This window comes from Gopherus flavomarginatus, chromosome 1 (genome assembly GCF_025201925.1).
Source record: "Gopherus flavomarginatus isolate rGopFla2 chromosome 1, rGopFla2.mat.asm, whole genome shotgun sequence".
Taxonomy (NCBI): domain Eukaryota; kingdom Metazoa; phylum Chordata; order Testudines; family Testudinidae; genus Gopherus; species Gopherus flavomarginatus.
In genome coordinates, this window is record NC_066617.1 from 335,362,941 (window position 1) to 335,384,153 (window position 21,213).

The 21,213-nt window shown below is 44.2% G+C and overlaps 1 protein-coding gene across 1 annotated transcript in view; it reads left to right on the forward strand.

The window, feature by feature from the left end:
* The window catches only part of EXPH5 (exophilin 5), a 55,423-nt gene that overhangs the window by 20,180 nt on the left and 14,030 nt on the right, over positions 1-21,213 (forward strand). Inside the window, exons 2-4 of the mRNA XM_050937987.1 lie at positions 5,189-5,346; positions 8,677-8,833; positions 13,742-13,799. Coding sequence (XP_050793944.1) covers positions 5,189-5,346; positions 8,677-8,833; positions 13,742-13,799 — 373 coding nt within the window. The remainder of the gene's footprint in view (positions 1-5,188; positions 5,347-8,676; positions 8,834-13,741; positions 13,800-21,213) is intronic.

The window sequence follows — 21,213 nt, forward strand, 5'->3', positions numbered from 1 at the left end:
TGTTGTCTCCTCCCAAGATGCTCAAATAGGTGCCATGAAAGAACTGGAGTGGAGGAGATGGAAGAGGCCAGTTAGGGTTTAGATGGTGTTACAGAGCACTGTCTCAATATTTAATTTGTTTTCTGATTTATTCAGCAGTGTTGCAATCCAAATATTAATAGCAGTGACTCAAAGGCATGTTTCATGGTCTATATTTGGAGTCAGATTACAATACAAGATTGTTAATTACTTTATATTCTCGAGAACTGCTTTCCTTGTAGTTTAATATTGTTGTTCAGCACCGATTAGGGGGACCATGTAGACATGATTGGGCAAGTGTATAGTGGGGGTAAGATAGTGTTGATGGGAGCTCCTCCAAAGAGTGTGGATCAATATTTATATGGTATATAATAAAAGATAATATGTATAAAATATTATCTATTTATATATATAATATGGCATAAAGGCTGGGGAGTTTTTTGCATGAGTTTGGAAGAATTATATTATTCATAAGCGTCAAATCCCCCACAAGTAATAGATGCAGATCATCCAAAACAAATACCAGTAAAAACTTTACACTGCTTTAGTGTTAATGGTACAGTGCATGAATTTAAAAAAAATATTTGCAGTGTTGTATAGTTGGAATGAAATACCCACATCTATTCATCCAACATATAATAAGGCTGGTTGGATTTTTTTGTTTTGTTTTGTTTTTACACTTTCTTGACCTAGCAAATTTTAAAAGTAGATTTAAAAAAACTGCCCAAAACTTCCAAAAGTTTTGAGGTATATACATAATCTAAGGTTTGTAAGAGTGAACAAATCACCTTCCAGTGCCTGGGAGCCCACAGAGTCCATGAAGAATTGTCCCTCCAAAAAAAAAAATTTTGATTTTGGAAGCTTGTTGTAGGGAATTCAGGTGTTTTTCATCAAGCTTTCAGAACACTTTTTGCTTTTTACCACTAGATGGCAATAAATTGAATATGATTTTCATCTGCCTTTCTTGAACTGTTTTCCTCTTTAAAAATAAGTCAAAAAATTAAACTGGTTTGATATATATATGTAACTTCTGATCTGTCATATCATTACATCTTACACAAATCAGACTAATAATTTATACTTATTTTTTTCAAAGAGACGATGGGGATGCCTTATAGATGTTCTGATCTTTCAGAACTCCAACAGAGCAGGTCTGTGCTTGTTTCTGAGGCAGTTTGTGCTCCTTGTGACTGCAGACTCTCCCCAAATGCTGCATTTATAGTTCTGTGTCTGTATTTTAACTCTCTTAGATATATTAAATCCCTTGTGTTAAGGCTGTAATGGAGGTGGCTGGTGGGAACATCTTGGTCAAATTCTTCCAGCAGTTTGACATGGGAGCAGGGGTGATTTTTCCTGCTTCTAATGGAATTCACCGTCTCTCTCAATACTTCTTAATCATCCAGATTTCCTGAAGAGTAGAGTTTTTGCCTTTGCATCAGATAGTACCAAATATCCAGTTTTGGGGTTTTGTTTTTTTTTAACCCTCCCCAAAGGAAATCTACTTAGAAAGGTCTACCTCGATCCTACCTTCCTTCAAATGACATCAGCTGAACAATGCACTACTCAGTACTGTTTTCTGTAAGAAGTGTGAGTGTTCCCAGCAAGTGCATTTAATGCAGTGGCTCTCAAACTTTTTTTTACTGTAACCCCTTTCACATAGCAAGCTTCTGAGTTCAATGCCCCCTTATAAATTAAAAACACTTTTTATATATTTAACACCATTATAAATGCTGGAGGCAAAGTGGGGTTTGGGGTAGAGGTTGACAGCTCATGACTGCCCATGTAATAACCTTGCGAACCCCTGAGAGGTTCGACCCCCAGTTTGAGAACCCCTGATTTAATGTAAGCTTGTTTGCCCGCAGTGATGTCTCCAACAGAGACAGAAAGTGATCATACGTAAATCAATAAGTGAATAGATTCCTCAGCCTGTAAGCCTCCTCTCAGAGCACAGGCACCCCTGATTTACCATGGGATTTACCACAGGGAAGATTTTTTGAGAGCTATGGTTAAATACTGGCATTCAGTCACAGGGCTGCACAGAAAGGTTTTCTCTCCATCTGAAATACCACATGGGTGTGGCACTTCTTGCTTTCAAATTACATTACAGTAGTTTTGCAATCCAGGTATGCAGTAACATGGTTGGCCACATGCCAAGCACCCCAGCATAGCCAGGATTGGCTGTGCAGCACCCTGCCTTTGTTTACCCTCTTCAGGAGCATTTAAGAACTGTGCTGGAGGCTTTCTCATGACCAGCAATACTCCTCCTTGGGATCTGGATGTATTAACATAAACAATTCACACCATCCTCAAAAGTCCCAAAATATAGTCCATCAATATACCACCTATTCTACTCTCCTAGTCTCAGGGCTCTTCTCCAGTCCCAGTAGCTTTTTCAGCCCCTTTTAGCTGGAGTCCTTCCCTGCTCTTCCCAGCACATACTCCCCAGTCTTCCTACCTGGAATCCTTTCATCTCCAGGAAAGGGCCCAACACACTCCCAATGCTGTCTATGCTCCATCTTTGAGAGGTCAGCCTTCATAGATTCTAGGACTGGAAGGGACCTCGAGAGGTCATCGAGTCCAGTCCCCTGCCCTCATGGCAGGACCAAATACTGTCTAGACTATCGCTGATAGACATTTATCTAACCTACTCTTAAATATCTCCAGAGATGGAGATTCCACAACCTCCCTAGGCAGTTTATTCCAGTGTTTAACCACCCTGACAGTTAGGAACTTTTTCCTAATGTCCAACCTAAACCTCCCTTGCTGCAGTTTAAGCCCATTGCTTCTTGGTCTAACCTTAGAGGCTAAGATGAACAAGTTTTCTCCCTCCTCCTTATAATACCCTTTTAGATACCTGAAAACTGCTATCATGTCCTCTCTGTCTTCTATTTTCCAAACTAAACAAACCCAATTCTTTCAGCCTTCCTTCATAGGTCACGTTCTCTAGACCTTTAATCATTCTTATTGCTCTTCCTCGGACCCTCTCCCATTTCTCTACATCTTTCTTGAAATGCAGTGCCCAGAACTGGACACAATACTCCAGTTGAGGCCTAACCAGCACAGAGTAGAGCAGAAGAATGACTTCTCATGTCTTGCTCATAACACACCTGTTAATGCATCCCAGAATCATGTTTGGTTTTTTTGCAACAGCATCATGCTGTTGACTCATATTTAGCTTGTGGGCCACTATGAGTCCTAGATCCCTTTCTGCCGTACTCCTTCCTTGACAGTCTCTTCCCATTCTGTAAAAGCAGCAAAGATTTTTGTGGCACCTTCTAGACTAACAAATGTATTGGAGCAGGGAAGGATAGCTCAGTTGTTTGAGCATTGGCCTGCCAAACCCAGGCTTGTGAGTTCAATCCTTGAGAGGGCCATGTAGGGATCTGGGGCAAAAATCTGTCTGGAGATTGGTCCTGCTTTGAGCAGGGGTTGGACTAGATGACCTCCTGAGGTCCCTTCCAACCCTGATATTCTGTCATTCTATGAGCTTTCGTAGGTGAATACCCACTTCGTCAGATGCATATCAGACTAACACAGCTACCCCTCTGATATTTCTTCCCATTCTGTATGTGTGAAACTGATTGTTCCTTCCTAAGTGGAGCACTTTGCATTTGTCTTTATTAAACTTCATTCTGTTTATCTCAGACCATTTCTCCAATTTGTCCAGATCATTTTGAATTATGACCCTATCGTCCAAAGCAGTTGCAATCCCTCCCAGTTTGGTATCATCTGCAAACTTAATAAGCGTACTTTCTATGCCAATATCTAAGTTGTTGATGAAGATATTGAACAGAGCCGGTTCCAAAACAGACCCCTGTGGAACCTCACTTGTTATACCTTCCCAGCAGGATTGGGAACCATTAATAACACTCTCTGAGTACGGTTATCAAGCCAGTTATGCATCCACCTTATAGTAGCCCCATCTAACTATTTGCCTAGTTTATCGATAAGAATATCATGCGAGACTGTATCAAATGCCTTACTAAAGTCTAGGTATACCACATCCACCGCGTCTCCGTTATCCAGTAGAGACCCCTCTACTCTTCCAGCCCTCAGCCTTTTTCAGCTCTTTGGCTTTGGTTTCCAGGCCCAAACCCTTCTCCCTGTCAGTCTCCCACAGCATCCTCCTGCTCACTACAACTCTTCTCTGTATCTTCCTGCTGCTCTCATAGATGACACCTGTCCTCCGTTATGCCTCATCAGAGCTGTTAACATTGTACAGGTGGGCTGGATCAGTTCCTTTTGTAAGTGCCCAGTCCACCCTGCAACATGCATCATTCAGGGTTTTTTTCTGCATCTGCAAACTATTCTTTTAGGTCCCAGTAAATACTCTATTCATAAGACCAGTTATTTTGAATAAAAATAACAATTGTTGTTCAGCTTCTCTTTGTTTGGTACCTTATCCAAGCCACATTTGTATAGTTTAATCCATGCCTAAATCTGCTTTGGAGAAATCTATAAGTTGTAGGTTGGTTATATGCAATGTTAAATACGGGCAAGCCACGAGGTAGTAATGAAAGTTAAGAGTAATAATCTTGTTTAACTGACAGTGCAAAACTATACAATCTGCATTTAGTATTGTGATTGTAGTACACACTGAAAGCTCCAGACAGGGACCGCACACTGCTGAGTGCTTTACAAAATACAGTCTTTGCTGCAAATAGTTTACTATTAGGACAAGAACAATTTTACTGTCTCTCCTCTCCCCCTCCTTCCCCCCGAAATATGAGGATGAAAAATCTCAAAAATGGTTTAATTACAATATATATTATTTAGGTTACTGATGTGACAGACCTTCAATTTAAGCTTTAATGAGTTGTAAGATGTATATGTTTATGCATTATGGCCTCGGTTCTGCAAAACAGAAGGCTATCTTAAGCATTTGGGTAGTTTCCTGAAGTCACAGTTAGGCTTGTGCTTAAATACCTTGCTGAACTGGGCTTTCAGCTCTCACTGAAGGTCAAAGGGAATCTTTTCGTTGACTTCAGTGGATCATGTCCTAATCCTTATTTGGTTTTGCTTTTACACATTTTTTTAAGTAATTTGATTTGTAGAAATCAAGCATAAGGGTTTCTATGAGGGAAAGGAGAGTTGCCAGTGGTGAACAGCAATAGAAAGTAAATTTCTAAATCAGTTGAAAAAGTTGACTGGCATTTTGTTTTCTTTTTAGCAAACTTCAGAAGAAAAAGCAAGATGTAACTGGACTACAGGGAGTGACAGGAGAATGGTTTGAAGAAATACAGAGAAAAAAATTTCAGAATGAAATTGATGTCAACAGAATGTTAAAACGACCACTAGCACATTGGCTAAGAAAGACATCAAGAAACGGTGAGTCATAGCGAATTTTTCAAATCTCTTTCTTAAGTGATGCTCACCAAAACCATAGACTAGAGTATCAGGGTTGGAAGGAACCTCAGGATGTCATCTAGTCCAACCCCCTGCTCAAAGCAGGACCAACCCCCAATTTTTACCCCAAGACCAATCCCCAGACAGATTTTTGCCCCAGATCCCTAAATGGCCCCCTTGAGGATTGAACTCACAACCCTGGGTTTAGCAAGTCAATGCTCAGACCACTGAGCTATCCCTCCCCCCGCTCACAGCTCAATGAAAGAGAAGTTTCTGAAATTGTGTTGACCCCTTCTCACATCAGAGCTTTGCAAAATAAGATTTTAAAAGGGAAAAGTGTTCCTTTGAAGTAACTGTGTTAAAAGCACAATCGTGCAACAGATTATGAAGCTCTTGGTATTTCTTACCCTAGAGTTGTAATAGTTGGAAAGATTATAAGCAAATAGATACAGTGGGCATTATCTGATGAAAGAATGAGTGTTAGCTTTATATAGACTGCAGAAATAAAAATCAAAGGTAAATATAATGATCACAGTCAAGCCTAGTTTTTTTAAAGGAGATGAGGGAAATGGAAATAACTTTAGATAAATGAGGCTTCAGAGAAGCAGAGTAGATGTCAGGGGACAAATTTGGATAATCAAGATTTGGATGAAAGAGGTTTGAATGTATTTGAATAGAAGCTTCACTGATTACACAGGGCTAAAATGTGTGCAATTGTCAGATTATCAAGGTGGGAGATTGACCCTGTCTGCTGCCTGGTTGCGACTGTGATAGAACTCTGGGCAGTCGTCTTCCGTGCATGCTGTTGCCCATCAGATCCCAACATGGTCAATGTCCCTGTCAAATTTCCCATTCTGTAGTGCAATGGATCTCAACCTGGAGTCCGGGGTCCGCTGTAGGGCTGCAGGCAGGTTCAGGGGGGCTGCCAAGGAGGGCCAGTGTTAGACTTTCTGGGGCTCAGGGTAGAAAGCCGAAGCCCCATCGTATACGACTGAAGCCTGAGCAAAGTAGCTTCACCGGGGCCCCTGTGGTGTGAGGCCCCAGGCAATTGCCCTGCTTGCTATCCCCAACACCGGCCTTGGCTTTTATGTGCAGAAAATCAGTTATTGTGGCACAGGTGGGCCGTGGAGTTTTTATAGCAGGGGGGTCAGAAAGAAAAAGGTTGAGAACCTCTGGTGTAGTGTCTCCCCCATCCTCTCTCCATGGGGCTCTTATGAATAGGTCTTTTCTCCGTTCACATTTCTATCTGTTATAATTTTTTCATCTACCACCTTTTGCAACAGACATACATCACCATCCTCTGCCTCTCAATAGCTGGAGGCAGCATCATAGGAAGCAGAACTACATTTCCATAGAAGGGCTGTATACCAAAAATGTCACCTAAAGGCCACAGTGAGGTTCACATGACTCTTTTGACGTCATGCTTACTATCACCAAAACGTTAGGTTCCAAAAGGAGTAAAGCTTTTCTAATATGTAGTCTGCCTGTCAGTGAGGTACAAGTGATACGTTACAGCCAAAAATGAAACCCTAAATTCTCTTTAAGCTGCGTGGCTGGGCTCTGGGGACTCAAGGCTGCGGTGGGAAGAGATGCCTCTCCCCCAGTAAGTACCTGCCGCGTCAGGGAGAAGTGCCCCTCCCCTGGCCCAGGCCCGCTGGAGCTGCCAGGGAGAGGCACCTCTTGCCGCAGCAGCTCAGGGTTGAGGGGAGAGAAGGTTATGAGGAGTCCTCCCTCTCCCCACCGCAGCCACAGGGCAGCCTGTACCCCAAACCCCTCATCCTTGGCCCCACCCCAGAGCCCGCACCTCCCCCACACCACCCTCTGTCCTAGCCCTGAGCCCCATCTCACACCCAAATCTCTCATTCCTGGCCCCACCCCAGAGCCTTCACCCCTAGCTGAAGTTCTCACCCCCTGAAACCAACCCTCTGTCTCAATTCTGAGCCCTCTCCCACATCTCGAACCCCTCATCCCCACCCCAGTGCCTGCACCCCCAGCCAGAGCCCTCATCCCCCCCACATCCCAACCCTCTGCCCCAGCCCTGTCACTCATCACCTCCATGTTGGTGCACATAACAAAATTCATTCTGCACATGGATGTAAAAAAATTGGAGGGAACAGTGCCTATGACATGCACCTTTCATTGAATTGAGAGACCAGGCCCAGAATATTGCCCTTGCCTCTCACAGTTTGTATCAGCTATTTCTGTTCAGTTGTGTATCCATTTCTAGAATGCATTTCCCCTTGACACGCTCCAACGCACACGTTTCTGTGCTGCTGTTTTCACTCTCACATCTGGTGATCTAAAATGGCGGGGGGAGGTGGGGAAATCTTCAATTTTTCAATAATACCCTGTTATCTGAATGCTTTGCTTTGCTTTGCTGGTCCCACTGGGACACCTCTTAGCAGCAGAAACTGCAGTTTCTCTGCTTACTCTGTGAACCAAGCTGTTGTTCACACCCACTTTCAACTGCTTTTGCCAAGAGGACAGGGTTCATGTTCCCTATGAAAACAAGGCCATATTCTTCCAAAGTAAACAAACTATGATGCCCTTTTATGATTCTGCAAAAAAAATAAGCTGAGAGAATATACATAAAATAAAACACTTTAAACATTAACTGTAGCATTCAACCACCAAGAAGGGTCTGGCGAATCCATCATAAACTTGGGTATAACAAGTTTTTTATAACATTTTAGTATCTAATATAAATTACTCATGTAATTAATGATTCTGTTCTGTCTGTCTGGTGTTTATACACATTTGAGAAGTCAACCCATTATGGATCTTTGGTCAACATTTTAAAAAATGACTAATAATTTCAGATGCCCAACTGGAGACACCTTAACAGGGGCCTAACTTTCACAGGGCAGGTGTTCAGCTGTGTCTGACAGTCAGGCTAATTTACTTATCTCATGTTGGGCACCCAAGTATGGATGCACCCAAAATCATTGCTCCCTTTTGAAAATGTGGAGCTGTTATCTTTTTTTCCCTCATTCTCCAGTTAGACACCAAAAGCAAATGTCACTTTGCTTGGTTAAAAGAAATCAGTGATAGTCTGAAATTTCTAACAAACAGAAACGGAAAAAAATATATTTGTCCGGTGAAAACAACTTACAAACTTGCTGTGTCAATAAAGATTCACAAAAGGAAACAAATCCCCTTTTGCTTCTTTGCAGGTCATCTTTAATTACAGCTTACTGCCTGCCTTTATTCAGGCATGCAAAGCTGTAGCTTATTTTTGTATGGTTTAAAAAAATGAGATTTAACAACAACTGGAAATGAATCAAATAATTGCAACATTTTAATTTTTTTTAGATCCTAAAGAGTTCAAAATGTCATCACCCCAAAATCAACAAGCACAAAAGAATGTCTCACCTTCCATTCTGGGATTTAGAGCTCCTTTCGCTTCACTCTTCTCCTTCAAAAAATCAAGGAAGCACAGTTTAAAGCAGCAGACTCAGCAGCAACCACGGTGAGCTATACACAACCAGTGTTCATTCTACTGCTTAATGGTAGTTAGAAAAATAAAATGAATTGTTTCATGCCTCGCTTGTGAAACTTTGTGTACAGCTCCATTTAAATTAGATGATTCTCCAGCCTACTGCTTTCCACATGTCCCAGTAGGAGCACGATTTTATTGGTCATGTAACGCAAAGTTATCAGTTAAATGTCAGAAAGAATAAAGACTAAGTCGAAAATAAGGGCCAAATTCCCATCCTTAGATGAAATTTCATTTGCTCAGGCTTTGCACGAAAGCTGCATGGTTGTTACAGTCTCTGGGCTATAGCACCGGCTCTCGCTCATTATGCCCCTTCTTCATGGGGCCTGGATAATAGATTCAAGTAGTTTGTAGACACATTGGCAACACCTCACTGTCAAACCCCTCTTTGTGATGCAATGTTGTTGTTGTTATTTATATTGCGGTAGTGCTTGGGGTCACCAGTCATGGATTAGGGGCCCATGATAGAAGGTCCTTTTCAAACACTTAACAAAAAGGTGGACCCTGCTCTGAAGAGCGTATGGACTTATAAAACAAACTTAGATTGTAAGCTCTTTGGGGCAAGGACTGTCTTTTTTGTTCTGTGTTTGTACAGAGCCTAACAATGTGGGGTCCTGACCGGGGATCCTCGGTGCTATAATAATACAAATAATAAATAACACAAGACAACAGATAGATGCAACAGCAGACTGGGGGAGGGGGAAGAAAGCATAAGGTAGTAATGAGACAATATTGGTCAGTATGATGAGTAGTTGTTTTCACACACCAGCTACCTAACAGTTGGTGAGGTTTTTGTATCACAGCAGGAGAGTTTTAAGGTGGGGTTTGAAGGGGGACAGTGAGGTAGCCTTGCAGATGTTTCCAAAGAGCTCCTCCCTAGCAGAGCAGCAAGGTGACCATAACTGAACATTAGTGGTCCCCTGTGAGTGCTGGGAAGCAGATACTAGCTGTGGCACAGCACAGTCCAGCTATTCCCTCTCCTTCTTCGCTCTTGTCATAACCCCTACACTGGGGACTGGGAGCAGGACCAGTGTAGAGCTCTCTCACCATCTCTATGCAAACTACAGTGGGCCCTCTGTATAGGGAGTATTCAGGGGGCCATTCCCACAGCATAAATGCCCACAGCATAAAGGGGCATTTGTGTAACTGAGAAAGAGAATAGGGTTTCAGGAGGGATATATATATTGGTGTGAAATCAATCTTGTGGGATGAGATCAAATGAAAGCAAAGCCTAGGGGGCTTCAGACTCTTCAATTTGGCAGCCTTTACCAGTATGAAAATGACTTTTTTTGAAAAAGCAATAGAAGATGCATATAATTGTATGTACTCACTGCTTCGGTTTTCCTGATTCTATATTTATCCTGATTTTTCAACAGAAAATGTATAAAATAGATCTTGGGTTCAGATGATCTTGACCAGTGGTGGGCATGTCAGGGTAATCCGTTGGCAGCCTGTGAGACGGTTTGTTTACATTGACTGTCCACTGGCCCAGCCACGCGCAGCTCCCAGTGGACGCAGTTCACTGTTCCCAGCCAATGGGAGCTGCAGGAAGTGGCGGCCAGCATGTCCTTGCAGCCCATGCTGCTTCCTACAGCTCCCATTGGCCGGGAACAGTGAACAGCGGCCACTGAGAGCTGCAGGAGGCCTAGCCTGCGGACGGTCAATGTAAATAAACTGTCTCATGGCCTGCCAGCGGATTTCCCTGATGGACCATGTGGGGCCTGCAGGTTGCCCACCACTGATCTTGACTCATTACAAGGCAGAATTTGAAAAATAAACAGCAAGGCTATTCTGATGTGGAGCTGAGCCAATTACTGAATATCCTAGTCACGTCTCCCTATTGAAAACTTCTCCGCCCTTTCTAGGTGTTGTCTTGGCATGTGACTTGTTTTATGTGTAGACAAAGCAATACAAATACTTTGCCTGTCACCAGGTAAAGTTTATTTGGAGAGTAAGTGATGTACACTAGACAGCAGCACTGTAAGTCATGTAAGTAAGCTTGACTGGCGGAAGCCTGTAAACAGCTAGGTATTAGCAACTGTTTAGATGGTACTTTGTCCTTTTTGTGCGCGCAAAAAAAAAAAAAAAGTCTCACCTGCTGTGGGGTGTTTTTGTTGTGGGGAAAATATTATGGAAGGCTGCAAAAAGAAGTCTATTTACGTGGAGCTATTTAAGAGGCTAATAAAAGGGTTGTAACACCAAAGTTGGCAGTAAGTAAAACTGGTGATTATTTTCCATTCCAGGCATTTGATGATGTAAGTTATTCTTATTCTCTTCTTATAGATTATTTAAATAGCACTTCTTTTTCAATGTAACACTTACGTTTTACTTAACCAAGTGTTTTCAACATGCTTGCATAATTTGATGGTTGTTTAGCTGGGTACTGTGTAATGCTCATACGAACACTAAAAGTAGACTGCGATCTGAGAGAGAACCCATGCATGGGCCATTGCAGATTAGAGCCTGACTGAAACTATCAATTTGCTGCAGAATCTATTTTATTGTGTATTATTATTAAATGCAGTCACTCTTAGTGTTGCACTCTGTAATCATCTGTCTAGCTACAGGTACTAGTTTCATGTTTGGGGTGTGTGTGTTGGGAGGGGAGGGGGGTTGGAGTTTATTTCTGGTTTCTATAGTAATGAATTCAAGAAATACCTGCACATAGGAAAACAAACCTTTAATTTCAAAATGCTGATAAACTGGATGGAGTTCAGAGAAGAGCAACGAGGATGATTAGGGGGCTGGAGGGACTGATACAGGACACAAGATTACAATAATCTTGTTTGTATAATTTGACTAGGAGACAACTAAGGAGGAACACCATCATCTATTACTTAAAGAGTATTAAGAACAAGGATGAGGAAGAATTATTTAGGATGGTGCAAGGAGGTGTAACCAGGAGTAATGAGATTAAATTAGGAAAGTGAAAATTTGGCCAGAAACCCCCCCAAAAAACATTTCTGATAGCTTGATCTACTGGAAAGGGAATAATGGATGTCCCACTGCTTGGAATAATTAAAACTGGGCTAGGGGCAGCACTTGCAAGTGTGCTGTAAGAACAATTCTCCACGTGCAAAGTTGAAGCAGCCAATAGAATTTTTTCCATTTCTAATGGAATAAAACTTGAGATTGTTTACAAAACAGAACACCAAACTCACTGCATTTAGTCTGAAAGAAATCATTGTAAAGATTCTAAAATACCACAAGCTCAACTCTAGGTTGTGTTAAGTATTAATGCATATTCCGCATCATTTTAGCTTAAAACAAAAGTTAAATATGGCTTTGAGATCTGATTCTGAAACACACACTGAGTAGTAATCCCATTGACTTCAATGGGAATATTCACATGATTAACTGCCATCAAGCAAAGTTAAGGAGTGGAGCAGGCTCACAGAGTCTTACTCTGCAAAGCCCATGGAAATCAAAGGGAATCTTTCTATAGGCTTCAGCTGGTTTTGGATGATGCCCTGTATGAGGAGGGGATCCTGATTTTAACCTTCCCAATTGCAAAAATACAAATACTATCTCTTGCAACTGTTCTTCCCTGCCTGCAAGCGCATTACAACCAAATGACAAAGCACAGTGGAAAGAAAGATTCGAATACACAGAACATGCCAACAAGCCAGTTTATACTTGCTGCTGAAGCACAATAAAATAATTTACCTCAGTCCAATGAAAGCCTTAAGAACCAAAAGGAAATAATGACTGTAAAAAAATCCTTTCGTAGACAGGATTGATCACAAAAAATGAGAAGAATAAGCAAAACAAAGCCCTCTGGGAGGAGGGCTGAACAGTTAAGAGCAACCATAACAAGGCAAAATTCTTTTCAGTACCCTTTCAGCAGGGGGATAGGCACGTTAATTTTTAAACAAAGGTCTGCAAGTGGGAGAAGGAACCATACCTTACTGCGATGGGGTTAATTTTTTCATTTGAATTAAGAAGATTTTTTTTTCACTTGTATGTGTACAAATCCGTCTTGCTTTACTCGCGTGAGTATCCCCATTTAAATCAGCTGCACTTCTCTTTTCCTTTGGTTAGCTGGTTGGTTAGTTAGATGTATACACTCATTCCATTAAAAGGAGTGCCCATCCTTTGCTTTTGGCACCCCTGGACACATTTAAAAAAACACAATTCTAAAAATACATTATTTCATGTACAACACTCTCTTAGCCAGTAATTAACATTAATGCAGCAGCTGAAAAATGGCTGAAGATCCTTACAAGGACTCCCACCACAGTCCTGGCAATCCCTCACAACCTGGGGAAATAATTAGGCCTTGCAGTATGCGGTGAAAGTTGAAAAATTAGGATTATTTTGGATAGGTGGGAGCAAATTCCCCAGGGCCTTAGAGAACTGTCTGCCAGCTCCCCCTCTTTCTTATACAAGTGGGGTGCCCCTGTGATCTCCACTGTGGCAATTTGGGACAGGAAGAGAGGCAGTCTTTCAGATAAGTAGGTCTTGGGCCATTTTGAGCGTTATAGGTCGTATAACCAAAACCTTCGATTCTCCCCAGTACTTAATACTTTCTTGTCATTTGGAAAATTACCTAAGATTGCAAAATAACCATTAATGTTAGAATGACAGATGCAGAATTACCTTACTGATATTCCAGCAGCGTAAATGCCATTAATCTGAGGTCCCTTCTTGGCTGTTCACTTGGAACATTAACGCGTTGCAGATTCAAGCACCCTGATGAGTGAAAAAAATATATCATAAGATGCATTTGAGAAACAGCATGACAATCTCTGTGGACTCTTCGTAAAAAGTATTTTTGGAAGCTTCTTGCTGGATATTAAAAGGAGGCAAGCTGACTATTTACTCCCTTGTAAAATGTTATTGCGTTCATCTTCAAAGCAGCTTTTTAAATTCTTTTCACAGATATGACAGCTTTGCTCTCGGTGCCCATACATCTTACAAAGTTGAGGAAATGGCACAGGTAAGTAGCCTGGCAACTTTATTGTAAAAAATGTTTAAAGCAGGGAATATTTACTAGTCCACTGTCCTTGTAGAATAGACATTATGCCCAACTGGCTACTTATTTAAACATGACTCTTGCAATTCTGTATTTAAATACTAGGGAAAATTCATATGTGGTGTAAGCCTGTTGAATTCAGTGGTGTCACACCAGGGATGAATTTGCCCCATTTATTGTACGAGTGTCTCCAAAGAAATCTGAAGTCTAACTTTTGCGGTGCAGTTTCAGTTCTCTTTAACAAGGAAAAAGTACTTCATATCTCTTTTGCTTGGAAAGGGTTAACAAGTCCAGTGAGCCTGGCTGTCACCTGACCAGAGGACCAATCAGAGGACAGGATACGTTCAAATCTTGAGGGAGGGAAGATTGTGTGTGTGCTGTTAGTTTTTGGTTGTTGTTCACTCTGGGGGCTCAGAGGGACCAGATGTACAATCAGGTTTCTCTCCAATCTCTCCGATACAGGCTCTTATAAGTTCAGAATAGTGAGTACTAGGTAGATAAAGCGAGTTAGGCTTATGGTTGTTTTCTTTATTTGCAAATGTGTATTTGGTTGGAAGAAGTTCAGATGTGTATTTGGCTGAAAGGACTTTAATTTGTACTTGTATACTTAGGCTGGGAGGGTATTCCCAGTGTCTATAGCTGAAAGACCCTGTAACATATTCCATCTTAAATTTACAAAGATAATTTTTACTGTTTTTTCTTTCTTTAATTAAAAGCTTTTCTTGTTTAAGAACCTGATTGTTTGTTTTTTTTATTCTGGTGAGACCCCAGGGGACTGGGTCTGGACTCACCAGGGAATTGGTGGGGAGAAAGGAGGGAAGGGGGAGAGAGAGGTTAATTTCTCTCTGTGTTAGGATTTTTTCTCTCTCAGGGAGAGTCTGGGAGGGGGAGAGAGAAGGAGGGGGGAAGGTGCATTTTCCTCTGTTTTAAGATTCAAGGAGTTTGAATCACACAGTGATCTTCCAGGGTAACCCAGGGAGGGGAAGCCTGGGAGTGGCAACGGTGAGGGAAAGGGTTTACTTTCCTTGTGTTAAGATCCAGAGGGACTGGGTCTTGGGGGGCCCCGGGCAAGGTTTTGGGGGGACCAGAGTGTACCAGGCACTGGAATTCCTGGTTGGTGGCAGTGCTACAGGTTCTAAGCTGGTAATTAAGCTTAGAGGAATTTATGCTGGTATCCCATCTTTTGGACGCTAAGGTTCAGAGTGGGGAATTATACCATGACAGGGACAAACACAAGATACATTTTGGCAATAGTAACTAAAGCACAAATAAATGTGAACTCACTTTGAACAAATATTTGCCGTTTGGATTTATTTACAATAGTTAAGTTTTATTTGTTGCATCTGTGCTTACAAACAGATTGAGCACATATTCACGATTTCTGTCTTCAGTGCAAGTTTAAATTCAGATGCAGATCATTCAGAGGCCTTGGCTACACTTGGAGGTCTGCAGCTCTGGGAATTACAGCTGTCATCGTACAGCTGTGTAGGGAAAGCGCTGGAGTGTGGCCACACTGACAGCTACCAGCACTGGAGTGTGGCCACATTTGCAGCATTTGCAGTGCTGTTGGGAGTGGTGCATTATGAGCAGCTATCCCACAGAGCACCTCGTCCCATTTTGGCACCATGGGTTGTGGGAAGGATACGGAAGGGTGCGGGTCATTCTGCTTCCTGTCCCAACGCCCCGTGATGCATCGCTTTACATCCCAGCAGTCCCTGTTTTTCTGTCCACGTTTGGCGCCATTGTGACTCTCCCAACGGTTTCTGTGCAGCACAATTTCTGTGGGAAATGGAGCCCGAACTGCTGCCGAGTATACTGACGAGTCTCGCCAGCACAACACGTTTGGCAGTTGAGCTATTCCTTAAGCTCCAAAGTGACAGTGAGGAGTCAGACGATGATATTGAGTCGCCTGACACGTACGACACAACATTGCTTGTGGCTTTCACGGAAATGCTTAGCACCGTGGAACGCCGCTTTTGGGCTCGGGAAACAAGCACTGAGTGGTGGGATCACATCGTCATGGAAGTCTGGGATGACGAGCAGTGGCTGCAGAACTTTTGGATGAGAAAAGCCACTTTCATGGGACTGTGTGCTGAGCTCACCCCCACTCTGCGGCGCAAGGACACGAGATTGAGAGCTGCCCTGCCAGTGGAAAAGCGGGTGGCTATTGCAATCTGGAAGCTGGCAACTCCAGACAGCTACCGATCGGTCGGGAACCAGTTTGGAGTGGGAAAGTTGACCGTTAGAGTCGTTTTGATGCAAGTTTGCAGGGTCATTAATCGCATCCTGCTCAGAAGAACCATGACTTTGGGGAATGTGCAGGACATTGTGGATGGCTTTGCACAAATGGGTTTCCCTAACTGTGGAGAGACAATAGATGGGACGCATATTCCTATTCTGGCACCACCCTACCTAGCATCTGAGTACGTTAATTGGAAGGGGTGTTTCACTATGGTTCTCCAGGCACTTGTGGATCACCGTGGGCGTTTCATTGACATTAACACAGGCTGGCCTGGAAAGGTGCATGATGCACTCATCATTTGGAACACTGGCCTGTTCAGGAAGCTGCAGGCAGGGACTTTTTTCCCAGACCGGAAGATCACAGTAGGGGACGTTGAAATGCCCATTGTGATCCTTGGAGACCCTGCTTACCCGTTAATGCCTTGGCTCATGAAACCGTATACATGGAAGCTTGACAGGAGCAAGGACTGGTTCAATTACAGGCTGAGCCGGTGCCGAATGACTGTGGAGTGTGCTTTTGGCTGTTTAAAAGGGCGCTGGCGATCTCTGTATGGGAAGCTAGACTTTGGGGGAAAGCAGCATCCCTGCGGTTATATCCGCGCGCTGTACCCTCCGTAATATTTGTGAAAGGAAGGGTGAAACATTCAGTCAGGCATGGACCTCTGAGGTTCAACGCCTGGAGGCTGAATTAGCACAGCCAGAGAGCAGGGCTACTAGAGAGGCCCAGCACAGGTCTTCAAGGATCAGGGATGCCTTGAGGGAGGAATTTGAAGCTGAAAACCAACAGTAATGTTTGGTGCCTTGCACGGGAGTGAAGTGCAGTGGTTACAATGTTAGTAGGAATCTGTTTTTCCTAAGCTGATTTGCAGTGCCTGTTTCTTTCCTGGGCTAAGGTATCTTTGACTTTCTGCAATAATAAAGACTGTTTTCAAAGTCAAGAATTCATTTATTGAAAAGAAAATAACTTTACTGACAGACACACAACATTTTGGGAACCTAAAAGGGCACGGGGGTGTGGGGGGAACTGTACAGTCACAGGTTTGAATATGTCCTGTCTGGAGTGCTGTGCAATGACTGCTGCACTACAGGATGCCTATACTGCATGGTGTTGGGGGTTGAGTGCAGAGGGTAAGGGTCGTAGTTCTCAGGGCTGGTTGGTGAACATACAGGTGTTGGAGGCAGCTGGTGGAGGTAAGAACTTGGATGCTGGGGAAGGGGGGTTGGAGCTGACATTGGGGCACAAGGGAAAGAGCTTTGGGACGGGTGGGGGGTTGGTGCAGTAGTGCTCTGCCTGCATGGCTACGAGCGCCTGGATAGAGTCCGCTTGGTGTGCCAGGATGCTTATCAGCTGCTTTGTGCTTTTCTTCCTGACCGCTGTGTTTCTCTGGTGGATTCTGCTTTCCCTTTCCCTCCAGTCCTGCAGTTTTTTATTCTCTCTGGCAGAATGATCCATAACTGTTTGCAGCAGGTCGTCTTTGCTTTTTCGCGGCTTCTTCTGCAGGTTTTGGAGTCTTTGAGCTGCTGTTAACACGAGCAGCTGAGAACTCAAGGTCGCTTGTGGAAAGGAAAAAAAGGCAGCATTGTTTATATCTCAGACAGTTATTCCCACACAGTGAAGGAGTTTACAGTCTTCACTTTAGTATAATTTTCCCATACCAAAGAGAGCGCACATAACCCACAGGAGCCCCGAAATGGTGAGTAAGGGGGACTGATTGCTTCAGGGCTGTGCTGTGGTTTCTGTGCATTGGGGAAAGCAAACAGCTGCAGGGGGCACCTACACTGAACACTCTCCCAACATTTTCCACAACAGTTAATCCTAGAAGATATCTCGCTGCTGCGGGTCACCTGGGAAGAGCGAGAGGGTCTTCTACAGCAATGCGGATTCCACCCTGGCCACTATACAGCTTGCCTGTATGCAGCAATTGTCCCCCCACCCCTCGCGGCACAGTGGCGCGGACACGTTAGCCTGACTGGGACAAGGACCACAGTGGCTCTCGCTATAAACTTCCGCAAGCGCATTGCCCACGCTCTGGCTGAAACTTTTGAAGAGATTACCGAGACCGATTACCGCGACGTGATAGACCACATCAATGGGCTATTCCACATCTAGGCAAGCATGCATGCAGCCCTAACCCTCCCTGTCCCGAAACATTTCCATCCTGAAAATAAAAGGCGCTTACCGGGAACCCGCACCTCTGCTTGTCCTTCACCAAGTACCGGCTGCTGCAGCTGGCTATCTTCCTCTTGGCTTGAGAGGAGCTCCTGGCTGCATGCCTCCTGGGACTCTGAGGTGTCTCCCTCCACCCCAGTACCCTCAATCTCGGTTTCCTCCTCCCCCTCCTCCTCCTCCACCTCTACCTCTCCACCCCGCTCTGAAGTGTCCATCGTGGTCCTCGAATTGGCGGTGGGGTCACCCCCAAGTATCGCGTCCAGCTCTTTGTAAAAACGGCAGGTCTTGAGGGCAGCACCAGAGCGGCGGTTTCCCTCACGGGCTTTGCAATAGGCACTCCGCAGCTCCTTCACTTTAATCCTGCACTGCACCGCGTCCCGGTCATGGCTCCTTTCTAGCATGGCCCTTGATATCTGCCTATAGGTATCGTAATTCCTACGGCTGGAGCGCAGCTGTGACTGCACAGCTTCCTCCCCTCAAACACTGATGAGGTCCAACAACTCACCATTGCTCCATGCTGGGGCTCGTTTGGCGCGTGGAGGCATGGTCACCTGGAAAGATTCACTGATTGCACTCCACACCTGGCTGAGCAAACAGGAAGGGGATTTTTTAAATTCCCGGGGCATTTAAAGGGCGGGTCACCTAAGGCCAGGGCAGTAGAGTTTGAACTGATGAGCAGAGTGGCTGAGCAGGCATTCTGGGATACCTCCAAATACCTCTGGAGGCCAATAACAGCGCTTTTGGTGGCCACACTGGCGGAGAAGTGCTGCATCACCAGCGCTGCAGTCGTTATTCCCCAGGCAGAGGTGGAGTACATGCAGCGCTGTAGCCAGGGAGATGCAGCGCTGTATGTGCCTTGCAAGTGTGGACGGTGAGTAAGTTGCAGTGCTGTAAAGCCACCACCAGCGCTGCAACTCTCCAGTGTAGCCAAGGCCAGAGTCTGTTAGGCAAAGATTCTGCCACCTTTACTAGTTCCGGTGACGTCAGTGGGACTGTCTGTCTGGTAATGGACTTCTCAATGGGTGAAATTCACCCCCATGCAGACAGCCTGCACGAAACCTACGAACCACTTAAATCCTATTTTTAGGCCTTAAGTGGGAGTTAAGCAGGAGTTAAGTGTGAGTTAAGGCCTTGTGCATGTCTTTATGCATGGGGGGGGGGGTGAATTTCACCCAATGGGAGTAAGATTTGATCCAATAGTATTTTATATCTGATTCTGCAAACCCTCAGTGCACAGAACACCCATACACTGAGAGTGCTATGTGCTGAGCGTTTGCAGGAATGAGGCTCTTTGATGTCGCTATGAACTACTTTAGCTAAATAGAGCCTGGGCACTAGGAAGACTCCTCTGTATTCTAACTTCAGGTGATTTGTTTTGGCTGGATGCTCCAAATTGGTAGCACAGAGATGTTTCAAGCATGAGGCACCAAATTCTTCTCTGGTGTAACTTCAGTGTAATCCTTGGATATCAACAGAATTACACCTGGGATGAAGTTGGCTCAGAGTCTCAGTTTTAACCATTTCACTGCTCTGTATTACTAACATGAACTCTGTTATATGGTATAATCAGAGAGGAGACAACTGTCTTGTCTACACTTACAGTGCTACACCAGTGCAGCGGTAGCAGTTAGTGAAGACACTACCTAAACTGACAAGAGAGCTTTTCTCATCAGTGTAGATACGCCACCTCTCCAAGAGGCTGTAGCTGTGTCGACAGGAGAAGCCCTCCCATTGGCATAGTGCTGTCTACATCAGGGTTAGGTTGGTTTAACAACATCGCTCAGGGGTGTGGATATATTACACCCTTGAGCAACATAGTTATACCAACATAAAATGGTAGTGTTGACCAAGTCTAGGAGGGAACATAAGGGTATACAAATAATAAATGGTATCAAGAAGATAAGTTGGGCACTCCTGCTTACCCTCTCTCATACTTCCAGAACAAGGGACTATTCCATGGAACCTAATGGCAGGATTTAAAATTGATAAAAGGAAATACAATGCCCAGATAGCCTGAGGAACTCATTGTCACAATATATCATTGAAACAAAGATTCAAGTAGGATTCAGAGAGAGACTGGATGTTTATATGAATAACAAGAACATCCAGAGTTTTATAAAAGAAAAAAAAATTTTTTAAATGAGTGGGACCAAATGCTTAGCTCAGGTAAATCAGCCAAAATCCACTGAAGTCAATGGAACTATAGTGATTTATGCCAACAGAGGATCTGGCCTCAAGAATTATGGAAGCCTTCATATTTCAGAGCATAAACCAGCCTCTTAACTGATGGGGACTAGGAAGAAACTTTCCTTCTGAGGAGGTAATTAGTTGACCGTTTAATGCAAGGTTTCTTGCATTTTCCACTGATGCACCTTGTGCTGGCTTCTGTCAGGTACGAAATACTGAACTAGATGAACCATCTGTCTGATCCAGTCTGGCAATGCCTGAATTCTTATGGAATTTTGGCCCTGTCTTACACAGGAATACAGGCGCATTCATTCTTTCCAGGTGCATTTGTTGGCTCTGCACCAGTCTGATCGATCTTGAGATCACTCAGAACAGGGCAGGAAAGACCATGAAGGGACCTCACCAGGAGCGGCGCCAGGGTTTCTGACGCCCTAGGTGGAGTGCCATTTCACCGCCCCCCACGGGTCCGGTGGACCTACCACAGTCATGCCGGCGGACGGTCCGCTGCTGGAAAGGCTCCGGTGGAGCTGCCGCAGTGATGTTGGCGGGCAGTCCGCTGGTCTAAAGGCTCTGGTGGACCTGCTGCAGGCATGACTGTGGTAGGTCCGCCAGAGCCTTTAGACCAGCGCACCGTCCGCCGAAATGACTGCGGCAGCTCCACCGGAGCCTTTCCAGTAGCAGACCGTCCGCCGGCATGACTGCAGTAGGTCCACCGGACTCGCGTGCAGCCCCCCCCCCAGCAAAATAGTGCCCCCAAAAAATTCTGGCGCCCTAGGCCAT